Here is a 23,409-nt window from a genome sequence, read left to right as displayed (position 1 = left end):
ATTTTCCAGTCCTTTGGCGCCACTGCCCCTTTAGGCACTTGCTAGTTACAGACTAGCAGACTGTCTCTCGGCCCGCTCTAAGGCCGTGGAAGCCAAGTCCCTCCGCCCAGCGCCCCACCCAGAAACCCACGTGCATTGACCCTAGGTTCCCTTCCCGACCCCATTCCCTTAATTGGGAAGCCCCGCCCCGTGCGCAGTGACGTCGGACGCTGCTGTCAGCCGGCGCTTGGGGGGGGTTGGTGTGGGGTAGAATGGCCGCTGCCGCCGTCACCCGCGGGACCCCGGGAGGTAAGAGCCAGGGCCTCTCGCCCGCCTCTCCACCCCCGCGACAGGGGGCGCAGCTCTACCGGGTCCCGACGTGGAGCGCCGCGCCGGGACCACCGTCCTACCCCTCCCTGTTCGCCCCCACTTCCCTGCTTCCGTCCTCCTCCCCCGCGCCAGGGGGCGCAGCTCCGCGCAGGGCCCCTCCGCGGACCTGCGTGTGCTGGGGACAGTCCCGGAGAACCCCGCACCGGGCACCTGCATTGCCCTTCGCCACCCTCCCCCCCCCGCGCGCTCGCAGACTGTGCTCCCCGGCTTCTCCAGAACATCCCGGTGTGCAGGCGGGACCCTCCCACCTCAGACATTCTCCTGGGACCCCCTGTACCTCCATAGGGGCAGCCCTGAGCGCCGGGCGTCAGATTCCAGGACCGCCCCGGGGCCCGCAGCCCAAATCCCACTCTGCACCTGGCAGATTGCCTAACCCAGACTGCGCACCTGTGCCCTGGGGTGGAGTCCCTACTCCCGCTTCACTGCACTTAGCCGGGCTTCGATAGGCCTCCTCCCCCTCTCCATCCCTGGACACCTGGCAGAGCCCGCGCTGAGAGCCTCCTCCAGCTTCCATCTGTTCCCCTAGGCGGGCGGGGGCTCAGACTGGAGCCAGAGCTGTAGAAGGGCTAGGGTAGGCCTGGAAGCCAAGGGGAGGCAGAGGCATTTGGGAAGAGGGGTGCAGGAGAATGGAGAGGGCTGTCAGCCTCAGGGCGGTTGTCCCCAGGGTGGGAAGCGGGATCCAGCATCTACCAGGTTCAGATTCTATCAAGCCCTGCTCAACCTGGAGGAGAGAGAGTAGGTCAGTTATCTGCCCTTCTTGGGAAAATCAAATAGAGAAGAAACTAAGGGTGTGCCCTCTAAGGCCTAGTTCTCCACCCTGACTTAGATCTCCTGCCCTCTTCTGAACTATCTTGCCTACCCATCCTCCAAGGACCAGATGCCCTGAGTCCCTGCCCCTAGAACCTAACCTCCCCAGTAGTCCTAGTGGCTGCAAGAGCCCAAGCTGTAGGGCCTCTGAGGCCCTAACCTGGCTAGCCTTCTACCCTACCCACCCCAACCCTGTTTCTTCTGGAACAGCGTTGTTTCCCCACTCATGTTGGTTCCTGGCCCCATGTATGGGTTCCCCTTTACTTCCATTTTCTAGCTGTACTGTCATACCATATAGTCCAGCGCCTTCCTCTCTTTTTCATCTTTCCCAGACATCATGACCCAGTTCTCTATTACCTCCCCCACCTCATGCTTCTCATCCTGGATTAATGTGGGGGCTTCATCATAATCTTGTTTCTCCTTTCCCAGCACAGACTCCCCCTCCCCCCGGCCCCTCAGGCCGGGGGTGACCTTGCCCCCTGGAGCCCTCACCATGAATACCAAGGATACCACCGAGATTGCTGGTGAGTTCACAAACCAGGTTCCCAGTTTGGCCCACCCTTATGTTCTCCCTACTCATGGAGGCCCTGTGCTTCCTAGATTACCTTCTTTCTTGTCCTGGTTGCAGTTTTTCCTGATACTCTGGGTTGCCTTTGACCCTTTACCCCTGGGGTGCCTCTCACAGGAATGCTAGAGCAGCACACCAAACCCTTCCTTCTGGTTCCCTCTAGAGAACAGCCACCACTTGAAGATCTTCCTCCCCAAGAAGCTGCTGGAGTGTCTTCCTCGCTGCCCGCTGCTGCCTCCAGAGCGGCTGCGGTGGAATACAAATGAGGTTTTCTGGGGAACCTGGGGGATTAGGGCCTAGCAAGGCCTAGCAGGCTAGAGGAGGGTGAGTGGGGTCTTTCGGGGTCTGTGCTCACTTCTCAGTACAGAGCACTGTTTTAGAATCATAGGAGAGGTATAGACATAGATCTTGAAGGAGCCCACTGCTCCTTGGCATATCCATCTGGGTTAAAAACAACAGCCACCACCTATTATTTCTTACACACTGGGCACCATGCTAAACACTTGGCCTGTGGTTTTTCATATTTTTACTCCCATGTTACTGATGAGGAAACTGATAATACTACTTGGAGTTTCTTTTTTGGAAGACATAATCCTTGTGTTACACATTTTCTGTATCCTACATACTTAGTGCCTCATATGTAGTTGATGGTCAGTAGTAACAACAGCTTGATGTTAGAACTGTCAGTAAAAGGATATGAAGGCTCTATGTGTAATACATAGAACCTTTAGGGGTCAGCAGGGCTTCATGGAGCATCTGGGAAGCCTATAGGATGACTGGAATTTCGAGACATGGAGACTGAACACATAGTATTTCAATGTCGTAGGGTACTAACTTCCAGGAGGTTAAAGGCATTAAAGGCATTATCAGGGAGAAATCAAGGGACTCATCTGGCAGGAATGGTAGGTGGAAAATGGGTAAATAGTGACAATGATGGTTTGGATCCTTGTTGGGAAAACCTTGAAGTCAAGTTAAAGAATCTGGAATTCTTGGTAGTGTCAAACTAATTGAAATTTTTCTTAGGGAAGAGTGCAAAAATGGGATTTGGAGAAAGTAAAATAATATACAGTGTGAAGAATGATGATGAACTTGAACCTGGCTCCAAGATATAGGCTCTACTTGGGAGGTAGAGGAGACAATGTTAGATTTTCTCTGAGATGGAACCCAGGATTCTTAGGAGGGCAGAGGAACCTTCCTGGGTCCAGATACTTAGAAGTCCAGCTGCCACAGCTCAGCAGAGACTGAGACCCTGAGGTAATGACCAAGAGATCTTTCCATGTAGCAAACATCCACCTGAGTACCTCCTCTATCACAGGAGATTGCATCCTACCTGATCACCTTTGAGAAGCATGATGAGTGGCTATCCTGTGCCCCAAAGACAAGGTGAGAAAGTTCTCAGAGGTGAGATATGGCAGGAATCCTGATTTCTGCTCACAGAACTTGAGATGAACCCTTCTCTTCCCAGACCTCAAAATGGCTCCATCATCCTCTACAACCGCAAGAAGGTGAAATACCGGAAGGATGGTTACCTCTGGAAGAAGCGAAAGGATGGGAAAACCACCCGAGAGGACCACATGAAGCTGAAGGTCCAGGGCATGGAGGTAAGAGCATTAGGCATCTAATCATTTGCCCTTTCCCACCCTCCTCCACTCTTAGCTGGGCTCCAGCCCTACCAGGGCTTGGGGACATTGTCCACCTCTGCCCCTCCTAGTCACTCTTCCCTTCTTGCTCACTTTGGATCAGCTGGCTGATCGCTTAGCCTACTGCTCTCTGCTTCCCATGTCCCTCCATGACCCAACTCTCCAGGCCTTAGTACACTGATACCAGTCTCCTGGCTTCTCTTGCATTTCCCACAGGGATCCAAGCAGTGATGCTCTAAGCACAGGTTTCTCTTCCCAAATCATTGCTCCTCCTCTCAGATGCATTCTTGCTTTGCCCTTGGATTTCTGGATAGTCCCATATCTCAAATCTGGCCCTCATTGTAAGGCCCCAGCCCCACTGTTACCTTCTCTTCATCCCTCATCTGTGACTTGGGGCTCCTGGGATTTGAAAGGGGTGGGGGATAGATGGGGGTGGGGAGAGGGTTAAAGAGGAACTGGTGGAAAGATTGGGATTCCTGCAAAGGGACTGAACAGAGGAAGAGTTGGGGAGCAGACTAGCCCTCCCCCCACCCCAGCCTGTCTCCTGGCAGTGTCTCTATGGCTGCTACGTTCACTCTTCCATCGTCCCCACATTCCATCGGCGCTGCTATTGGCTGCTCCAGGTAAGAATGAAAGAGCTTGGGGAGCTAGACTCTGCTTAGCTCTTTGAGGGAAGGAGAGATCTAAAAGGATGAAGTGGGAGGATGAGTAGGTTCAGTGTAGGAAGAAGAGATGGGGATTGGGGATGGAGAGCGCCAGAAGTTGGGGGTGAGTTAGGAGGGTACCCAGGAAGAAAGCAAGAATTAGGAAGCTGAGCCCCTGAACCTCAAGACTCCATGACTCTCTGTGTGTGCCCTTTTGCTCTCAGAACCCTGACATCGTCCTTGTGCACTACTTGAACGTCCCAGCCCTCGAGGATTGTGGAAAGGGCTGCAGCCCCATCTTTTGTTCCATCAGCAGCGACCGGCGAGAGTGGCTGAAGTGGTCCCGGGAGGAGCTTTTGGGACAGCTGAAGCCCATGTGTAAGGAGTAGGGCAAGGATAGAACTCCAAGGGGAAGTGGAAATGAGTCCTCCCAAAGGTGCTGTGATTCTGTACCCAGAAGCCTGTGGGTAACCATTTCCTTCCAGGCTAGGAAGGTGAATGCTAGAATTCCTATGCAGTGTGAAGCGTGGAATACGGAGAAAGAAATGAAGGTCAGCTGTGACTATATGTCTGAGCAGTCTTGAGGCTTCTGGCCTCCGTTTAGCATGTCAGGTGCTTGAAGGAACAATCAAGGTAGTTTGAAAGCCAGGTGTGGTGGCACATGTCTGTGATCCCAAGAGCTGGGGGAGGCTGAGGCAGGAGGATCACAAGTTCAAAGCCAGTCTCAGCAACTTAGCCAGGCCCTAAGCAACTTAGCAAGACCCTGCTCAAATGAAAAAATAAAGAAGCTAGAGATGTGACTCTATGATTAAGTGCCCCTGGGTTCAATCCCTGGTACCAAAATAAAAGGTACTTTGGGGGTTCTACATACTTCCACCAACTCTCCTGTAGTTCATGGCATCAAGTGGAGCTGCGGGAATGGGACAGAAGAGTTCTCTGTGGAACAGCTGGTGCAGCAAATCTTGGACACACACCCAACCAAGCCTGCACCCCGAACCCATGCCTGTCTCTGCAGTGGGGGCCTTGGTAAGCTACCCTGACCCTGTAGTTCTCCACCTAGCTCCACTACTGTATATTTGTCTTGATCAGATTTGCATGCTGATTTGCAAGTCTTGTGCGTCTTCAGAAAGATGGGGCAGATGAGCAGATGCCTTCCCATCTGGGCAACACTAGCCCAGTCCTTGTAGTTTATAGTCCTGTCAGCTTATTACCTCAACCTCACCCAATACTATCAGTTACACCTGACCTTACCTTTGTTCCTAATTGACCCTTCTTAGTTATGTTCTTTTGTCCTTTTCTATGCCTTTATCATCTGCTCTGGGCTATTTCTCCAAGCCCTGTGTCTTCCCCTGCAGTGTTCCTCTGGTTGGTTTTATTTTGAAGGGAAAGGAGGGGGGAGGGGTGTTCATTTCTGATGCCTCCTAGTGGCTGAAATCAGTATTGCACATCTAATGTACAAGGAAGTCCCAAGAAATACTTTTTTTTAAAAAGTTATATATGGAAAGAATGCCTTTGTTTTACTTGTTTATTTTTATGTGGTGCTGAGGAACAAAACCAGTGCCTCACACATGCTAGGCATGCCACTGGGCTACAGCCCCAGCCCCCAAGAAATATGTTCTAAGGGCTTCCAGAAAGGGAAGACTGCAGAAGGATGTGTCTTATTCCTTCTCTCTTCCCCACCCCTCTCCCTTCCAGGTTCTGGGAGCCTTACCCACAAATGCAGCAGTACGAAACACCGCATCATCTCTCCCAAAGTGGAGCCCCGACCTTTAACCCTGACCTCTATCCCCCAGTCCCAACCCCCTGAGCCTCCTCCACTGATAGCCCCACTTCCCTCAGAGCTCCCCAAGGCACATGCCTCCCCGTCTTCTTCCTCCTCCTCCTCTTCCTCATCAGGCTTTGCAGAACCCCTAGAAATCAGACCTAGCCCTCCCACCTCTAGAGGGAGTTCATCAAGAGGAGGTACTGCCATCCTCCTCCTGACGGGACTGGAACAGCGTGCAGGGGGCTTGACACCCACCAGGCACTTGGCTCACCAGACTGAGCGTAGGCCGTCTGTGAGCTTGGCTGTGGTTGTAGGCTCTGAGCCCGCTGCCCTACCAGCTCCTCCCAGCCCTGCCTTTGACCCTGATCGTTTTCTCAACAGCCCTCAAAGGGGCCAGACATATGGAGGGGGACAGGGGGTGAACCCAGACTTCCCTGAAGCAGAGGCTGCCCATACCCCTTGTCCTGCCCTAGAGCCTGCTGCTGCCCTGGAGCCCCAGGCAGCTGCTCGGGCACCCCCTCTACAGTCTGGAACAAGTGGGAGAAGAGGAAACTGCTTCTTCATCCAAGATGATGATAGTGGAGAGGAGCTCAAGAGCCAGGGGGCTGCCCCACCTGTACCTTCACCCCCTCCTTCATCCCCATCCTCACCTGCCCCCTCAGAGCCATCGGGCAGGGTAGCAAGAGGGGAGGTCTTATTTGGAGGACCTGGTGGGGCCAGTGAATTGGAGCCCTTCGGTCTTTCATCATTCCCAGACCTTATGGGAGAACTTATCAGCGATGAAGCTCCAAGCATCCCTGCCCCAACTCCACAGCTCTCTCCTGTTCTTAATACCATCACAGACTTCTCCCCAGAGTGGTCATACCCAGAGGTGAGTCTCAAGCTTATTTTCCCTTCTCCATTTGTTTTCCAATTTCCCTGAACAAATTGTATTAACTCTTACCCTACGATCTATAATCTAGCTTCCCTTGGCTTTCATGGCTTCTTTTTCCCCCCGAATGTTGCTGGGGATTAAAATCAGGGCCTCATGAATGCTAAGCAAGCTTTACCACTGAGCTACACCCCAGATGCCTTTATGGTTTTCTTTCTGACCTCCATGTTTATAGAGTGTAGCTTCTCTTCTATTTCTATAGTTCTCATCCACTGTGTCCCCCTTCCTCCCCTTCCATATGTTAACATGGTTTTGAGAATCCCCCAGGGACCTTCATTCCCTTGGTGACTACAGTCAGGGGGAGGAAACTGGAGCTGTTCATCACGGAGGAGAAAATATAAGTGGAGATTTGACTGCAGACTGGGCAGCTGAAAGATCATCTTCAGCAGTTCTGCTTTATGCTGTTTCTGTGAGGGAAAGGAGGAACTACGATGGGATGAATTAGCCCAAGAACAGAACTTCTTCATGATAATAGTTATCTGGTAGCCTTGCGGAGGCCCTGAGTTCCCCTGATTCTGGCAGATTCAGAAAATTCTGGTAGAGACCATGTAACCACTTAGCAGTAAGGGTGAGATGAGGGACAGACTGGTTGATCTTGCTTCACTGTGTCCTGTCAGTCTCTAGCAAGCATAGGCCCTTCCAGGTAGTATATATTCCCTAAGGATTTAAATAAATTAATGAATAAGTGAACACCCAACTTCAGTCACATGGCTGTCTGCCTTCTGTCTGCAGGGTGGGGTCAAGGTGCTCATCACAGGTCCTTGGACGGAGGCCGCGGAGCATTACTCCTGTGTCTTTGATCACATCGCAGTGCCAGCCTCACTTGTCCAGCCTGGTGTCTTACGCTGCTACTGTCCTGGTATGGGGACTGGGAATAGTAGTGAACAGACATATGGATAGTTAGGACAGATTAGGACTTCCAGGCTTCTAAGAAGTACTGGAAACAACTAGATTGTTTTGAGAAGACAAAGACCTATCCAGTCCTGAGGCTGGGCCCCAAGCTCCCCCAGCAAGTAAAGAGCATGGCTTGGGTATTGGAAAATCTAGGTCCGGTCCAAGAAATTTACTCTTCAGCTAACCAGTGACCTTAGATAATTCTACTCCTTCATTGGATTCTTGGCCTCCCCTCTTGTAAGGTCAGGCATTTGACCAAAGGGATCACTAATGTCTGTCCAGCCTCTCTGAATTTGTTGGAATCAGAGTCTCCAATCTTAATCCAGGGAGAATAAGAAAGGAGAGATAGTAGTCTCCTCCGACCAGTCCTAGAAGTAAAGAACATAGGTTTCTAGACCTTCATTGTCTAGTATGGTAGTCATTAGCCTCATGTGTCCATTTAATTAAAATCAGATTTAACTTCATTCCCCAGTTGCACTGACCATATTTCAGGTGTTCAACAGCCATACATAGTTGGTGCTATCCTATGGGATAGAGCGGATACAGAATATTTTTTTTTCACTGCATAAAGTTCTACTAGATAGCATGGGTCTAGACTGACTTCTCTGCCCTTTTGCCACCACTCTTGCCCTGACCCTACATTTAACAGTTGGTCTTCTTGTGGGACCCCAGGGACCACCAGGGTGACAGGTTGATCAAGCTTTATTATCTGTGAAGGTACTCTTTTTTCCCCCATATTTTTTTACTGATACATTATAGCTATACATAATGTTGGGATATGTTGTTACATATTCATACATGCACATACTATAACAACATAATTTGGCCAATATCACTCCCCAGCACTCCCCCGCTCTCTCTACCACCTCTCCTCCCAATTAACAGCCCCACTCAACTATGCATAGAAGGAAAGGAGATGAGACCAAAGAAGGTAGGAACTCGAAGGAAAAGTCTCTGCCCCTGGTCTTGGGAATAAGACCTGGTGGCTTCATCCTTAGGGCCATAGGTTGAGATCCTGGGACACAGCTCTCATTGAACACTGTTGGTAAATAGCCAGCTTCACCTATCTCAGTAACAGACTCATAACTTCTGGGCTCTGGTGTTGGGGACTAAGGGGTTTAACCCCCATCGGGTTGTTCACACAAGTATAGATGTCTTTGTGTGTGTGTGTTTTCTGGGGATGGAACCCAGGGCCTTGTAAATGCTAGGCAAGTGCTCTACCATTGAGCTATACCTCCAGCCCTATAGGTCTCTTTGGCCCTCAGCTTCCAGACTTTGTTGCTGAATAACAAATGTCCTTAACTCCAGGGCCTAGAATCCCACAGTTCTCTGGTCCATAGTAGGTATTAAGTTCTCCCCTCTCAGTGACAAGGCTACTCATTGAAGCCAGAGGCCTCTTGGCTCATAGTGGGGGAGTGGGGGAGATAGATATGGGATGATGGCAGTGGCTCCAACATGGTCTGAGGAGCCAGGGAAGGAGGCCTTTTCGCTGACCCTGTACTCCCCAGCCCACGAGGTGGGGCTGGTATCTTTGCAGGTGGCAGGGCGGGAGGGCCCTCTTTCTGCTTCTGTGCTCTTTGAATATCGAGCCCGCAGATTCCTGTCTCTGCCTAGTACACAGCTTGACTGGTTGTCACTGGATGGTGAGTACTAAATCCCCTGACCCCAAGTGTGTCAGTTCCCACAACCTTTGAGCATGATATGTTCTAGACCCCAGAGGGGGCCATGTTTCTTCAGTCATTTCTGAATGTGGCAGCAAAGTGCCCTCACCTCCTCTTCCCTATAAGTCACAGAATCTTCTCTATCCCAGTTCTTACCCAGTACTTGCCATCCCTAAAGATGGGATACTGACAAGGAAGGACAAGGGGCTGGGGACAGGGTCTAGAGCAATATATAGGCATTGTACATAAGTATATATAGACTTAAATTTCTATTTTCCCCTCTGATTGTAAAGATACACATTCATTATAGGAAATTACAGAAAAGCACAAAGTGGGAAAAAAATCTATAATATTACTGCTTAGTGATATCCACTACTAACATTGTGATGTGGTTTCTTATATAAACACACAGAAGCACAAATGTACTCCTATATAGTGTATGTAGATGTAATGAAGTCTGGAACCGTTTTTGCTTTTATTGGTTCTTTCTTTGGATGTTTTGAGAACTTTCTGACTGCCCTGGCTGCTCCCGCGAGGTTTGCTTTTTTTGTCTCTTCCTGTTGTTTCTGTTGTTACCTGTTGGTTTCTTTCAGTTCTTGCTGCCATCACTACTTCTGAGGCTTTGGTCCTCAGCCTTTTTTTTTTTTCCAGAGGGAGGGTATAGTGCTGGGGATTATACTCAGGGCCTTGAGTATGCTAGGCAAGTGCTGTACCACTAAGTCATATCCTGAGCCTTGTCTCCCTTGGAGCCAGTCTTGTCACAAAACCCAAGTTTGTATGTGCTGAGTTGCCTGTATGTGACTCAAGTTTGCCTACCTTGGGATCTAGCCATTTCTTCTGAAACCAGCATCTGACCTTGTCTCTGTCTTCCTTCCTTATTGCTTGGCTAATGCTTCCCCTGCTCCTTTGTCCTTTCTCTCTTTACTTTCACTTGTTTAGCTTTCCTGCTCTTTTCTCTATCCTTCTTGGGTTTTTGCTCATCATTCTCTAATTTCCTCTTACCGTCACCGCTGTATATTCATTCTCTTCTATGCCAGCATCTTAGAACATGCCCAGCCTTCACCTTGTTTCTGTGCCTGCTTTCCCTTGATTCAGATCCTTTCTCAGTCTTTATTTGATCTCGGGAGGGGTTCAGATAAAGCTTAGATTGTGTATGTGTTTATGTGTGTGCATATGTGTAGGGGTTGGAGGGGGAGGAGAAATGGACATGGCTATCCCTCTCTGTCACTCCACTCCCCACCTCTTTGTGGACAGCTGTGGGGGGCTGGGAGAGGGTGGTGCTTTTCAAATCACAGTCCCTGAGTTCTTTTGGGGAGTGGTTAACAGAGAGTTGGGATCCTAGAGTCTTTCAGCTCCAGCATGGGAGACAAAGGTAGTGTCTGGGGCAAGAACTGGGGGAATATTCTGCTTAGGAAAAAGCTAGTAGAGGGCATGCCATGTGTGATTTGGGACAGTTGGGGGTTGGATGGCTGTTGGGGAATTCCTATCACCATTGTCTAAAAGGAACCAACCTTAATTCTAATCTTGGAATCTGGTTCTGGTCCATGGGTGGGATTAAGAGCCCTAGTTTAAGGACTGAGTCCTGGTGGGCTTTATTTAGAAGACTGAGTAAAGGGGTTATTGTTTGGAGGGAAAGAACAGGGTTCTGTATCTTCACCCCTAAACTTAGGAGCAGGTCCAAATATGGTATTCTGGGCAACACCCAGACCCTACCCAGTTAGCCTCCCATCCCCATTCCCACAGACAACCAGTTCCGGATGTCCATCCTGGAGCGGCTGGAGCAGATGGAGAAGCGTATGGCAGAGATTGCAGCAGCCGGGCAAGCACCTTGTCAGGGTCCTGAGGCTCCTCCAATTCAGGTACTTCCATGAGGACAGGAGGGTCCCCGCCCTCCCCTCCTGTCCTCCCACCATCCCCAGATGGTGGGTCTACAGTGGGGAACAGGGAGGAGAGTCCACTAAAGAAAATGGCTGTAGCAGATGCCTGTCTTCACTTGCCTGTCCCCAGCTTCCTCAGCCAGTCTTCCTCCCTCTCTCTGACATCACCCTGCTCCCACCCCCATCCCATGGCAAGAGTGGCTATTCTGGGCACCCTCTTGGCATGACAGGCTTCAGACTATTTCTGGTCTGAAGAAGGGTGGAGGTAAAGGAGCAGGTGGGGGAAGGGGTCAGAAGAATTGGGGCTCAGAGCTCTGAGGGTCCCAAATCTCTAAAGGAAGAGGGCTAGGGAAAGGCTGAGAAGACTCTGGCTCCTAAGGGGAGAAGCCACGTGGGGATGGCACAAATCTGAGCTGCTGTAAAGGTACAATATGGGCAAGGGTGTGTAAAGCCTGGCTTTCAGAGTTGTTAGAGCAAATGGGCTGTGGAAATGGAGGATACTGAGGCCACATAGGAATTCAAACTGGAAAGAACCATGGGCTATCACATATCACAGATCTGGGTGATGGCTACCTAGAATAGGAAGTGTGGGGAAGGAGCAGGGTTAGAAGCTAGGGGAACAAGCCAGGAGACCAGATGCAAAAATATTTGCATATGGGTATGTGTACCACAGGATGAAGGCCAAGGGCCTGGATTTGAGGCACGGGTGGTCATCTTGGTAGAAAGCATGATCCCACGCTCTACCTGGAGAGGTCCTGAACGTCTGACCCATGGAAGCCCCTTCCGGGGCATGAGTCTTCTGCACCTGGCTGCTGCTCAGGGTTATGCACGCCTCATCGAGACCCTGAGCCAGTGGCGGTGAGCAGGGCAGCAGGGAAGGGGCTGGACAGTCATTGGGTCTGAAGGTGCCAGGGGATGAGGATCTGGAACACCACTGCAAAGGGGAAGCAGGGGTCTCTATGGGAAAGGACAGGGCTGGAAGAGGACTGGCATTTGGGATACTTTTGATAACCTTTGACTTATGAACCTTTGGCTTCCTTAAATTTACTAGTCTCTTTCTGCCTCATCTCACTGGCCTTAGTGCTTCTAGAGCTCACTTTCCTGTCCCTTTATTTCTGATGTTCTGGACTTTTCCCCCTTTTCTCTGACTGGGCTCTGCTGTCCTTCTCTCAAACCCTCCAGGAGTGTGGAGACTGGAAGCTTGGACTTAGAACAAGAGGTTGACCCACTCAACGTGGATCATTTCTCTTGCACCCCTCTGGTAAGGATGCCGGCTCCTGCAAGCCTTCAGAGCAATATGCAATGGAATGGTGCTTCAAAGGGAAAATTATTTGGGCAATGCAGAGAAAGGGGCAGGCCAGAGTGTGAGGACCTAACCTCCTGGGGAAGAATCCAGGCCTCACCTCCACCTCCCTCTCCTCAGATGTGGGCTTGTGCCCTGGGACACCTGGAGGCTGCTGTGCTTCTTTTCCGTTGGAACCGTCAGGCACTGAGCATTCCTGATTCTCTGGGCCGTCTACCCCTGACTGTGGCTCACTCCCGGGGTCACGTACGCCTTGCCCGCTGCCTTGAGGAACTGCAGAGGCAGGAAGCTTCAATTGAACCCTCACTTGCCCTGTCACCGCCTTCCTCCAGCTCAGACACTGGTGAGGGCTGCCCCTGATCTTTTTGAGTGAGGGGTATGGTTAGGATAGGCCAGGGAAAAGCCAAAGGGCAGGAGATAAACTGGGAGAGAAAGAGGCAGGGATGGGGAGATAACAGGAGCAAGAACAGCCAGGGGAGGGAGGGTAGGAGACTTGAGGGATAGCCTGTAGCTCCTGCTGCCCTCACCCTCTTCCCTCACCTCACAGGTCTGAGCAGCGTCTCCTCACCCTCGGAGCTATCAGATGGCACTTTCTCCATCACATCCGCCTACTCTAGTGCCCCGGATGGCAGTCCTCCCCCTGCTCCTGTGTCAGCCTCTGAGATTACTATGGAGGAGATGGTCCCAGGCCAACTCTCCTCTGATGCCCCAGAGGCACCCCTACTCCTCATGGACTATGAAGCTACCAACTCCAAAGGGTCCCCACCCTCCCCTCCTGTCCTCCCACCAGCCCCAGATGATGGGGCTGCTCCAGAGGACACCGACAGCTCACCTGCTGTGGATGTGATCCCGGTACTGTTTATGCTGATGGAATTAGGAGGGTTAAAAGTGGAGTGGGGTGCAGAGGTGGAGTAAAGCAAGACAATTTCATGAAGCAGAATCAGTGTCTGACTTCAGTTTGGGAAGAAAGGCCATTTATTCTCATTTTGGGACAGGCAAAGTAACCCCTTTGCTCCACTCCTTTCAGATCCTGTAACTCAGCAGTCAATAGGCAGCAGAGATTAGAAATCTGGGGAATATCTTAGAGCTGTGTTGTAGGGTTACCTGTTGATCATAAAAGGACAGGATTCTTGAAGTACCACGGAGATGGTAGGCAGCTGGGGAAATGTATAAACAGACAAGATGTAGGTATTTGACAGTGTGGTCTAAAATGCAAAGAAGACTTGCACCTGGTAAAAGCTAAGACAGTCTGGTGGAATGAATAAAAGAATCTTCAAATGTAACCACATATTCCTCTACTAGAATCTGGGGACATACTTGCTTTAAAGAGGCTGAATAATTAGGTAGCAGTCTCTAAGTACAAAAAAACTTGAGAACTCCACAGTGTGGGATACATGGAATCTGGTCAACAGGAAGTGCTACAGGCTTTAGGGCTGGAGCCATTCACTAAAGTGTCATGTGGTCAGCAAGAACTGAGTGGTTCTCAAGAGAGCTGAAGGGATTGGGGTGCAAGCATAGCCAAACCTATGGGGAGGATGTGCTATTGGCTGGCACTAGGCAGGTCCAGGTGGGACAGTTAGAAGGATAGCATTTGCTCAACTCCTGAATCCCCATTTGGAGTTTGTCCTCTTATTCTATGTTCTCCACATCTCGCACAAAAGGCTGGACCCTCAAGGGGGAGCCAGCAAGAATTAATGAATCTAGAACAATGGCTAATGAAGAAAAGAGCAGGAGAGCAGTCCCTGAGGACTCAGTATCTGATGTTGAGAAAAGGAACCAGACAAGGAGCAGACTGAGGTGACAGCTTTGACAGGGCAAGGACATCTGGAAGTTGGGGCCTCTCATGGCTCATGCTGCTTCTCCCTTTATCTAGGTGGACATGATCTCACTAGCCAAGCAGATCATTGAAGCCACACCAGAACGGATTAAACGAGAGGACTTTGTGGGGCTACCCGAGGCTGGCAGGGAGCGGACTGGGGCCGTGGGGCTCAGTGAGACCATGTCCTGGCTGGCCAGCTACCTGGAGAATGTGGACCACTTCCCCAGTTCAGCCCCTCCCAGGTGATCAGATAGGACAAAATCTCCAGATTCTTCTTCAAAGAAAGATGGGAGGAAGGGAAAAAAGCACAGCTTCCCTACAGCCAAAGCTCCATTCTGGTTGAGGCCCTAGGCCATTTGGAAAGGAAACTGAACTGAATGATGTGCTTGGAAGCCACTCTCTCCCGTTGCTGGGGATCTTCCTTCACAGCCACCCCTCAGTGGGACAACAGGGATTTCAGATGCTCCTTGACATTCCTCCTCCTTATCTCCCACAGTGAACTGTCCTTTGAGCGAGGCCGCCTGGCTATCCCTCCAGCACCTTCCTGGGCAGAGTTTCTCTCTGCATCTACCAGTGGCAAGATGGAAAGTGATTTTGCCCTGCTGACACTATCAGATCATGAGCAGCGGGAACTGTATGAGGCAGCCCGAGTCATCCAGACGGCATTCCGAAAGTACAAGGTCAGGGGTCTCGGGATAAATTACACAATATTGAGACTGGGCTCCGAAGGCTTTTGGAGAAAGAGCAGCCCTCAGATAGGATGAAGAGTCAGAGGACGCTGGAAGAGTGGAGAATAGGCCCAGTGTCTGTTAAGCGGGTAGTGAGATACTAAGACCCTCTCCCCTCAGGGCCGGCGGCTGAAGGAGCAGCAGGAGGTAGCAGCAGCTGTGATCCAGCGCTGTTATAGGAAGTACAAGCAGGTGAGACCTTTTTCTTGAAAGCACACTACCAGCTCACACCCATTCCAGCCCAGAGCACCCAGAATGCTGCCAGGGCCCTAACTCCCCTTCTCTCTCCACAAGCTGACTTGGATTGCTCTTAAGGTATTAGGCATGAGATCTGGGTGAGAGTTGTTTGTGATTCAGTCTTTTTTGTGATGTGGGGTTAGAGAGAGACCTGCATCAACCTAACTTTGGGGTGACCTTTAGGGATTTAGGTCTTTGACCTTTCATTTCAGCCCATCCCTCCTCCCCACCCTTGTAGTTTGCACTCTATAAGAAGATGACCCAGGCAGCCATCCTGATCCAGAGCAAGTTCCGAAGCTACTATGAACAGAAGCGATTTCAGCAGAGCCGCAGAGCTGCTGTACTTATCCAGCAGCATTACCGCTCCTACCGTCGCCGGCCCTCAGGCCCCATGCCAGCGCGTAACAAGTATGGCCCTGGCCCTGAAACCCTCTGCTACCAGCTTTGTCTATGCTCACTTCCTGTTCCTCATCTGCCCTTCCCTACTGGGGTTCCTAAGAGGCAGAGGATATGGGATGCTTGGGTATTCCATGAACTCTCCTCATCTTAATTCTACCAGAAGCTCCTTTCTCACAAAGAAGCAGGACCAGGCAGCCCGTAAAATTATGAGATTCCTCCGGCGTTGCCGACACAGGTATTGATTCTTTCCCTCACTGGATTGTACCCTTCCACCTCCTCTGCCTCACCAGGCTCCTCTGACTCCTTCCTTAACTCTCCGCAGGATGAGGGAACTGAAGCAGAACCAGGAGCTGGAAGGGCTTCCCCAGCCAGGACTGGCCACCTGACCTCTCCACAGCCTTCTCACCACCCTGGGGACGCTTCTGGCAGTCTTAACTTGGAGAGGGCTTTCTGGGGCAGGGGGAATCCCCTGTCGGCAGCTTTCCCTTTCATCTTTGTTCGAACCTTTCGTGGGCCTCTCCCCTCCTCTTCCCAGCCCAAATTCCTACACCTCGCTCTTCCTCCTCTTTTGGTCCCTGACTCCAGAAAACCCTCGCCCCACATACCTGCATCTTCAGCTGTGACTTGCGGAGCCCTGCCTGCCCCTTTTCCACAGCTCTCTCCCTGCCTGCACCCGACTCCCCTCTTCCTGACTTGCCTTATTTATTTGTTCGACGCGTCTCTGAATGTATCCGCCTGGGTCCCCACCTTTGCCTTCGCTGCGCGCGCCCTAGTGTTTCGGGGCTAGTCAAGCCCCATCCCGACTCCGCATGTTTGCGTCTGTTTTCTACCTTCCTGGCCCTGTCTTACCCAGTCACCCCGACTCTGGCCACCCACCTCCGGGCCAAAGGGGAGGGGATGTACATAGGAACGCATTGCGGAGTCCCGCCCCCGTCCCCGAGGGGAGGGGGCTTGTACATACTGTAACATACAGAGTATAGTGAAGAATCTATTTAAGGCGCGGGGAGGTCTGTGCGGCAGGGGCCTCCCGCCGACTCCACGAGCACTTTCTACTTGTGCATGGGCTTGGTTTATACAAATTGCCATTAAACATCGCTGCACCAGCCAGTCTCTGGCCTCTATCTGCGGGGATCCGGGAAGGGGCCTCACCAACAGAGGGGGAGGTGCCACGCGTGCGGCAGGCCTCGGATCAGCGCACCAGCGGAGCGGGCGCGTACTTTTTTCGCCTCCGACGTGTTTCCGGCCTTAAAGGCATTTCGCCCTTCCCTTTAAGACGCACCGCCCCCTCTCAGTCACTCCCAAGATGGCGGACCTACTGGGCTCCATCCTGAGCTCTATGGAGAAGCCACCCAGCCTCGGTGACCAGGAGACTCGGCGCAAGGCCCGAGGTGAGGATCCCAAATTCACAACCGCCTTTCTTCGCTCGGTTCTCGGGACTGCAGTCTTCCTTATTTGGACGATGCCGCCTTCTGAACCCCGCAAGACCCCTCACAGGCCCCTTCTGAGACCCTCAGAGTCCCTAAAAGGGCTGCCGGCCCGCCCGCTGTCCTTAGCGGATGATGATTGGCTACCTAAAACCTGGCTCCAGCCTCCTGCCTCCTTTTCTTTGCCCTGGCCTTCCTCAGTCCTTGTTTCCAATTGGCCAATACGCCCGCCTGTCCGCTGCTGGCGAGTTCTGATTGGCAGAACGCCTCCAATCCTTCCTCATTCGTTCCTTTTTCGATTGGGGGATGGCGTGCTGCGTTTCCCGACCCCACCCACCTCCAAATCTATTCTGATTGGGTTCAGGACATGTTCATCTACAATCCTTTCACTGCTATTAGCTATCTCAACTTAAAGCTCTACCTCCTGAATGTTGTTGGATCTTCTTGACCCACCCCATCCTCAGCACCTCCCATTGGCTGCTAGGTCCTTTGCGTCCCGATGCTCCTCCTCCTTATTTTAACCCAGTACCTTCTGTCTGTCCAATAATCCTTTTCCCAACTGCAGCGTTAAATTCCCGAGCTGCCCAGGGGGATCGTGATGTTGATTGGAGGGATAAGAATGCCCCGGTGGGTCCGATTGGCCGTAGTCTCCCCGCCTGTGCTTTCCGAGTAGCTTCCCAGCAGGCGGCCTCGAGTTCGGCAGCCAGCCTAGGACGCGGCCCTGCGGGTTAGTAGAGGCCTCCCCAGGGTTGCTTGTGCTGCAGCTTGTTAAGTAGCCTAGCGGAAAGCCCGCCTTGGAGAGGACACCACCTCCAACCCTGGGGGTCCTGACTGAACGAGCTCGGTCCTAGCCACCAGATCCCCGTCTGCCCCAAGGACGCAGGGCAAGCAGAACGCCTCCAAAGTGCTCCAAGGTCCCCTATATCTAAATATTGCCCCTTATTTACTGAACGCCTACTAGGGGTGTTCCTCAAGGAGCGCGCAGTTCCGTCAGACGCTCATTTAATTGAAATGGTCACAAAGAACTTTAATAATGCATTGAATAAGTGCTTTGAAAAAAATATATATTTTTATATGTATTTGAGAAAAAAATATATATTTATATTTGGCGGTCCTAACCTTGTCTGCAGCCAAGGTTTGAAGAATAGATTCAGTAAATTAGGTAAGAGTAGAGTGTTAACAGAGAATAAGTGTATTTGAAAGCTCTCAAAGGCAAGGAGCACATAGGGAAGGAGGAATTGGAATTATTTAATGCTCAGGATGACTGGATGATCACTAACAGCAGTTGATACACTAGGAAAATTCAGTTCAGTCACTTGCCTGAGATCACGTGATTAGTAAGTTACAGAGTTTCAAGCCCAGGTATGACTTTTAACCTCTGGTCTTTTATTATTTAAATTTTTTATATGCATTATCTATGGATCCCTTTTAAGTCTGAGATATTGACAAAAGACTATTCTATATGACGTGTTGTATTTTATATAATGTGTAGTATTCTTCTGTGTAGTGAATTTTCTGGAGCATTAAAAATGAATTAGCAGTCTGTAATCCCAGCGGCTCAGGAAGCTGATACAGAAGGATCAGGAGTTCAAAGCCAGCCTCAGCAAAAGCAAGGAGCTAAGCAACTCAGAGAGACTCTGTCTCTAAATAAAATAGAAATAGGGCTGGGGATGTGGCTCAATGGTCGAGTGCCCCCTGAGTTCAATCCCCAGAACAAAAAAAAAAAATAATAACAATCAGCAGGGCCCTGCGCAGGGTTGCTCGCCTGAATCACAACAATTCAGGAGGCTGAGGCAGGAGGATCTCTAGTTCAAAGGCCGCCTCAGCAGATTAGTGAGGCACTTAGCAACTCAGGGAGACCCTGTCTCTAAAGAAAATATTTTTTAAAAAGGCTGGGGGTGCTGGGGTTATGGCTCAGTGGTGGAGCACTTGCTCACACATGTGAGGCACCGGTTTGATCCTCAGTACCACATAAAATAATAAATAAAGATACTTTGTCCATCTACAACTAAAATATATATATTATGTATATTTATATATAACATACTGTATGTGTGTGTGTATATGTATATATTTAAAAATATATATATTTAAAAATCTTTTTTAAAAAGGGCTGGGGATGTGGCTCAATGGTTAAACATCCCTGGGTTCAATCCTCAGTACCAAAAAAAGAATTAGCGAGGGGTTTCCCCCATATTTTTTATATAGTTATTGAATTTCTGGTGTGTGCTCTTACATGTTCTACAAAAACTGATAACTAAAAGCTTTTGAATATTATATACATTCAGAGGGCATTTATCCAATGTGCATTCTTACGTGGCTTTGAAAAGATGAGGGCCACCTAAGGCTTTCCATACTCTTTATATTCATGAGGCTTCTCTTTAGTGTGCATCCTTACATTTTTGCAGAGATTAAACCTATGTTATTAACTATAATCTTATACCACTTCCCCAGATGTAGAGAAGCCTGGAAAACCAGATAGAAAAAAAAAGCAGTAACCAAGATAGGATGGTTACTGATGACCAATAAGGTCAGAGGGATGAGAGCTTCGAGGCTGTTAGGTGTGGGGCCTGGAAGATAACTAGACAGAAGATTAACAGGGTCCCTGCCCTCCAGGAGCTCATAGTCTGGGAGGAAAGGCAAGCAAATAATAAGTTATAGTATGTTAGTTTTCAGTTTATGCTGTAGTGAGTATCTGAACCAAATATGCTTGGTAGAAGAAGTACCTCTGACTCATGGTGGATATCAATGTTTGCAAGAGGAGGAAAAGTATTCCAAGCATACGGAACAACAGGTGCAAAGGCACGGAATGATTAGAAAAATGGAAAAAGGTTTGTTGCAGCTGGAGGTGGGAATTCATATCCTGTGGAAGAAATGGACCTTAAGGATTTGAAACGGCGAGAGGTGAGGGTATGATATTTCAGGCTGAAGAGCAGAAGGAAGAAGGGATATGTGTTCAAATCTCAAGAGGCAATAAAATCACATCATGGGGGAAGAGAAGAATAAGGGCCCAGGTTAGGAAGGTAACCCCCTTGGGGCTGGGGATGTCACTTAGTGGTAGAGTTCATGTTTAGTGTGCTATAGACCCTAGGTTTGATCCCAGCACTGTGCGCACACGCAAGTCCCCACTCCTCCGGGGCACAGGGGATCTGATGTAAAGGCAGGATCTGAGGAAAGGGAGGAGAGTTTAATAAGACTCCAGGGTGGAAGTTCTGTTCCAGTTATACCTTGAACACCTATGTCCTCAAAGGAGAAGAGTGTTAGATGAGCATTTCAGCCTTGCCCTGTCTGTAAAAGTGGGAAGTGGAGAGTACTTACAAAATATAGAAAGTTAAATCATTTCCCCTTTCCCATGAGACAATGAGATAATAAAATCAGAGGCCAGGGGCTTAGTCACCTTGCCGCCCCAGGTGCCTTACATTGTGGGCATTAAACAAATGTTCATTAGTTTTCCAGTAAGGTTGGTAAATGAGATTAAACATGATTCTGGTCTCTGTCAGATCTACTAAACTGTGAGCTCTTAAAGGACAAAATTGTGTTTGAATCGTCTTGGTACCCCAGGGCCTTTGCACAGTGCCAGGTATATAATAAACATCAGTAAATGCTTAGTGAATAAACAATAATCCACCTCCCACTGGATGCTAGACTTTCTTTGAAGCCTGACACACTCCCCACCCATGCTTCTAGCCCTGGCCTCATGCTGCCATTTCTCACCCCCAGAGCAGGCTGCCCGCCTGAAGAAACTACAAGAGCAAGAGAAACAACAGAAAGTGGAGTTTCGTAAAAGGGTGAGAACAACTGGAGAGATCAAAGGCAGCCTCTAGAAGGATTTCAAATAAGTTAGAGTTAAAAAGTTGAGGGCTCAGTTACATTGAAAATGTCTCAAGATGGGTTGGGGATATAGCTTAGTTGGTAGAGTGCTTTCCTCGCATGCACAAGGTCAGGGGTTCAATCCCCAGAACCATTAAAAAAAAAAAAAAAAAAGTCTCAAGCCTAAAAGCCAGTGGCATGAAGGCTGGGGAAGGTGTGGGGAGGCAATGAAAGGCCACTGGCCCAACTGGGGAAAGGGATATTTGGGTGGATCCATCTCTCATATCTTCTTCCCTTTCCTTTTCCCAAGATGGAGAAAGAGGTGTCAGATTTCATCCAAGACAGTGGGCAGATCAAGAAAAAGTTTGAGCCTATGAACAAGATAGAGAGGAGCATCCTGTGAGTGTGACTGGTTTGTGGGAGGCAGGAAACAGGGAGCATGAGGGTCAAGGGAGATCCCTCCAGAGGAGAACACTAGGCTCCCTTATGACTCAACAGTCTTTGTCTTGTGCCATCCCTTCCCAGACATGATGTAGTGGAAGTGGCTGGCCTGACATCCTTCTCCTTTGGGGAAGACAATGACTGTCGCTATGTCATGATCTTCAAAAAGGTAAAAGGCCTGAGCTTCTCACTCTCATCTCTTCCCTTTTCAGCCTGTTCCCCTGATACCTGGGGGAGAGGCATGAGATTAAACACTGTATGGACTCCTGACTCCATTATTCTCTTCTTCCCAGGAGTTTGCACCCTCAGATGAAGAGCTGGACTCCTACCGTCATGGAGAGGAGTGGGACCCCCAGAAGGCAGAAGAGAAACGGAAGCTGAAGGTGAGCTGTGCCTGGCAGCTGCAGTCCATTAGCCTGAAGCCCTGCAGCCCTGCAGCCCATTAGCCTCACCTGGAAGGGGTCAGGGTCAGGGTCAGCCTCCTGAGCACCGAGCACCAGTGCCCCACCTTTGTGCCCCTAGGAGCTGGCTCAGCAGCAGGAGGAAGAGGCAGCCCAACAGGGACCTGCAGTGGTGAGCCCTGCCAGTGACTACAAGGACAAGTACAGCCACCTCATTGGCAAAGGAGCAGCCAAGGATGCGGCCCACATGCTACAAGCCAACAAGGCCTATGGCTGTGGTGAGCCATAGTGGGGCTAGGGGAAATCTGGGGAGCAGAGCACAGGATGGGAGGGGAGTGGAGGCTGATGTTCTGTCCACCTTCCCGTCCTCCCCCAGTGCCTGTGGCCAACAAGAGGGACACACGCTCCATTGAAGAGGCCATGAATGAGATCCGAGCCAAGAAGCGTCTGCGGCAGAGTGGGGAAGAGTTGCCAACTACCTCCTAGGCTCCCCACCCAGCACCCTTTGACCTCTGGGCAGGACAGGAGGCAGGGAGGGACAAGGCTGCTGCTATTAGGACCCATCCTGGAGCCCCACCTCCTAACCGCCTCCTGCCAGCTGTCACTCAGGCTGGGGGGAAGCAGGTGTTCGATGTGTCACTGTTGGAGCTTGGATATGTATGTGGTGTGTGTGTTTGTGTGAAAGAAGAGTGTGAATGTGTAGGTGGGTATTTAATCTGTATTATTCTTTGTTCTTCTTGGAACTTCCTTCCCCATGGGGCTGGGGTTACTTTACATTCAATAAACACTTTTTGACCCAATGTCCTGGTTTGTTTATACATAAAAAAGTAGGTCCTAGAGCTACTGCAAAGAAGAGGAGAAACAATTTCAGTACACAGGATACAGTTTCTATTGGTGAAAGTCAAAGGTGGCCAACTATTGGCACTATTGTTGAGAGCACGATTGCTGGAGCCAAATGGCCTGCCAACTGTTAACTCTGCAATTTTGGGTAAGGGATTTTTTTTTTTAACTTTATGTGCCTCATTTTCCTCACCCATAAAAATGGGGTAATATGATAACTGTCTGGCAGGATTACGTAAATTGATATAATTACCGAGAATACTTCCAAAATTTTATTTTTTCATACTTGGGATTGAACTCAGGGGTGCTCTATCACTAAGTGATTCCTCCAGCCTTTTTTATTTTATTTTAAGACAGGGTCTTGCTAAGCTGCCAAGGCTAGCCTTGAACTTGCAATCCTCCTGCCTCAGCCTCCCAAGAAGCTTGAGATTACAAGCATGTGCTTCCATAGCCTTGTAAGCCCTGAAGTAGCAGCTGCTCTCATTACCACTCATCCTCACAAAGCAGTATGGCTGTGGCCTTTTCTCCACAGTATAATCTCAGGCCATTTAATGCAGCTCAGTGACAGGCCTACCCCAGCTGCCCCCTCACAGTGGTGGCAGGACCTTCAGTGCTGCTCTAGAGCAGATTCACTAGAGCTGATTCCTTGCTACATCAGCACCTCTTGAGCTGCATTTCACATATGGGACTGGCTTTCCCCAGCTTCCTTCCAAAGTGTGAACTTCTCTGTTCTAGATCCACCCAGCTTCCTCTGGAGGGCCTCACTTCCTCCTGTCTTAGCAGGTTACACATCTGTTCTCTGCTTTCCTTCCCTCCCCCAACCTGTCCACCTTCTGTCTTTCCCAGCTCAA

General features: G+C 50.2%; 2 protein-coding genes across 9 annotated transcripts; both read left to right on the top strand.

The window, feature by feature from the left end:
• The first annotated feature begins 196 nt into the window (after positions 1–196).
• Positions 197–16,745, top strand: Camta2 (calmodulin binding transcription activator 2). 8 transcript variants are annotated; one of them, XM_058572795.1, is made up of 23 exons: positions 197–288; positions 1,606–1,700; positions 1,908–2,011; positions 3,060–3,127; positions 3,210–3,345; positions 3,921–4,007; positions 4,253–4,406; positions 4,920–5,054; positions 5,724–6,664; positions 7,457–7,583; positions 9,127–9,261; positions 11,023–11,138; positions 11,830–12,014; positions 12,339–12,417; positions 12,580–12,802; positions 13,007–13,311; positions 14,333–14,520; positions 14,775–14,958; positions 15,127–15,198; positions 15,301–15,321; positions 15,482–15,651; positions 15,803–15,877; positions 15,965–16,745. In XM_058572795.1, exons 2-23 carry the CDS (start codon positions 1,670–1,672, stop codon positions 16,026–16,028), a joined length of 3,600 nt encoding a protein of 1,199 aa, XP_058428778.1. In that variant the 5' UTR covers positions 197–288; positions 1,606–1,669; the 3' UTR covers positions 16,029–16,745. The 8 variants fall into 8 exon arrangements, with proteins under 8 accessions (XP_058428778.1, XP_058428775.1, XP_058428777.1 ...); XM_058572792.1 differs by having other exon boundaries at positions 219–288; positions 1,611–1,700; XM_058572793.1 differs by having other exon boundaries at positions 220–288; positions 1,611–1,700; positions 3,936–4,007.
• Positions 16,746–16,873: 128 nt separating this feature from the next.
• Spag7 (sperm associated antigen 7) lies at positions 16,874–22,518 on the top strand. The gene is made up of 7 exons (XM_046425049.2): positions 16,874–17,030; positions 20,787–20,854; positions 21,187–21,275; positions 21,402–21,486; positions 21,611–21,700; positions 21,840–21,996; positions 22,095–22,518. Exons 1-7 carry the CDS (start codon positions 16,946–16,948, stop codon positions 22,202–22,204), a joined length of 684 nt encoding a protein of 227 aa, XP_046281005.1. The 5' UTR covers positions 16,874–16,945; the 3' UTR covers positions 22,205–22,518.
• The last annotated feature ends 891 nt before the right edge of the window (positions 22,519–23,409 follow it).

Source organism: Marmota monax, unplaced genomic scaffold (genome assembly GCF_021218885.2).
Source record: "Marmota monax isolate L192 unplaced genomic scaffold, Marmota_monax_Labrador192_F-V1.1 WCK01_AAM20220418_F8-fsc00218, whole genome shotgun sequence".
NCBI lineage: Eukaryota > Metazoa > Chordata > Mammalia > Rodentia > Sciuridae > Marmota > Marmota monax.
Note: the sequence above shows the minus strand (reverse complement) of the source record. Positions and strands in the feature narration are given on the sequence as shown.

Coding starts and splice junctions, on each gene's coding strand:
- Spag7 (XM_046425049.2), top strand. CDS start 16,946: ATGGCGGACCTACTGGGCTCCATCCTGAGCTCTATGGAGAAGCCACCC. Junction 17,031..20,786: donor GACTCGGCGCAAGGCCCGAG/GTGAGGATCCCA, acceptor TCTCACCCCCAG/AGCAGGCTGCCCGCCTGAAG. Junction 20,855..21,186: donor AAGTGGAGTTTCGTAAAAGG/GTGAGAACAACT, acceptor CCTTTTCCCAAG/ATGGAGAAAGAGGTGTCAGA.
- Camta2 (XM_058572792.1), top strand. CDS start 252: ATGGCCGCTGCCGCCGTCACCCGCGGGACCCCGGGAG. Junction 1,701..1,907: donor GGATACCACCGAGATTGCTG/GTGAGTTCACAA, acceptor GGTTCCCTCTAG/AGAACAGCCACCACTTGAAG. Junction 15,199..15,300: donor GTTATAGGAAGTACAAGCAG/GTGAGACCTTTT, acceptor TCTCTCCACAAG/CTGACTTGGATTGCTCTTAA.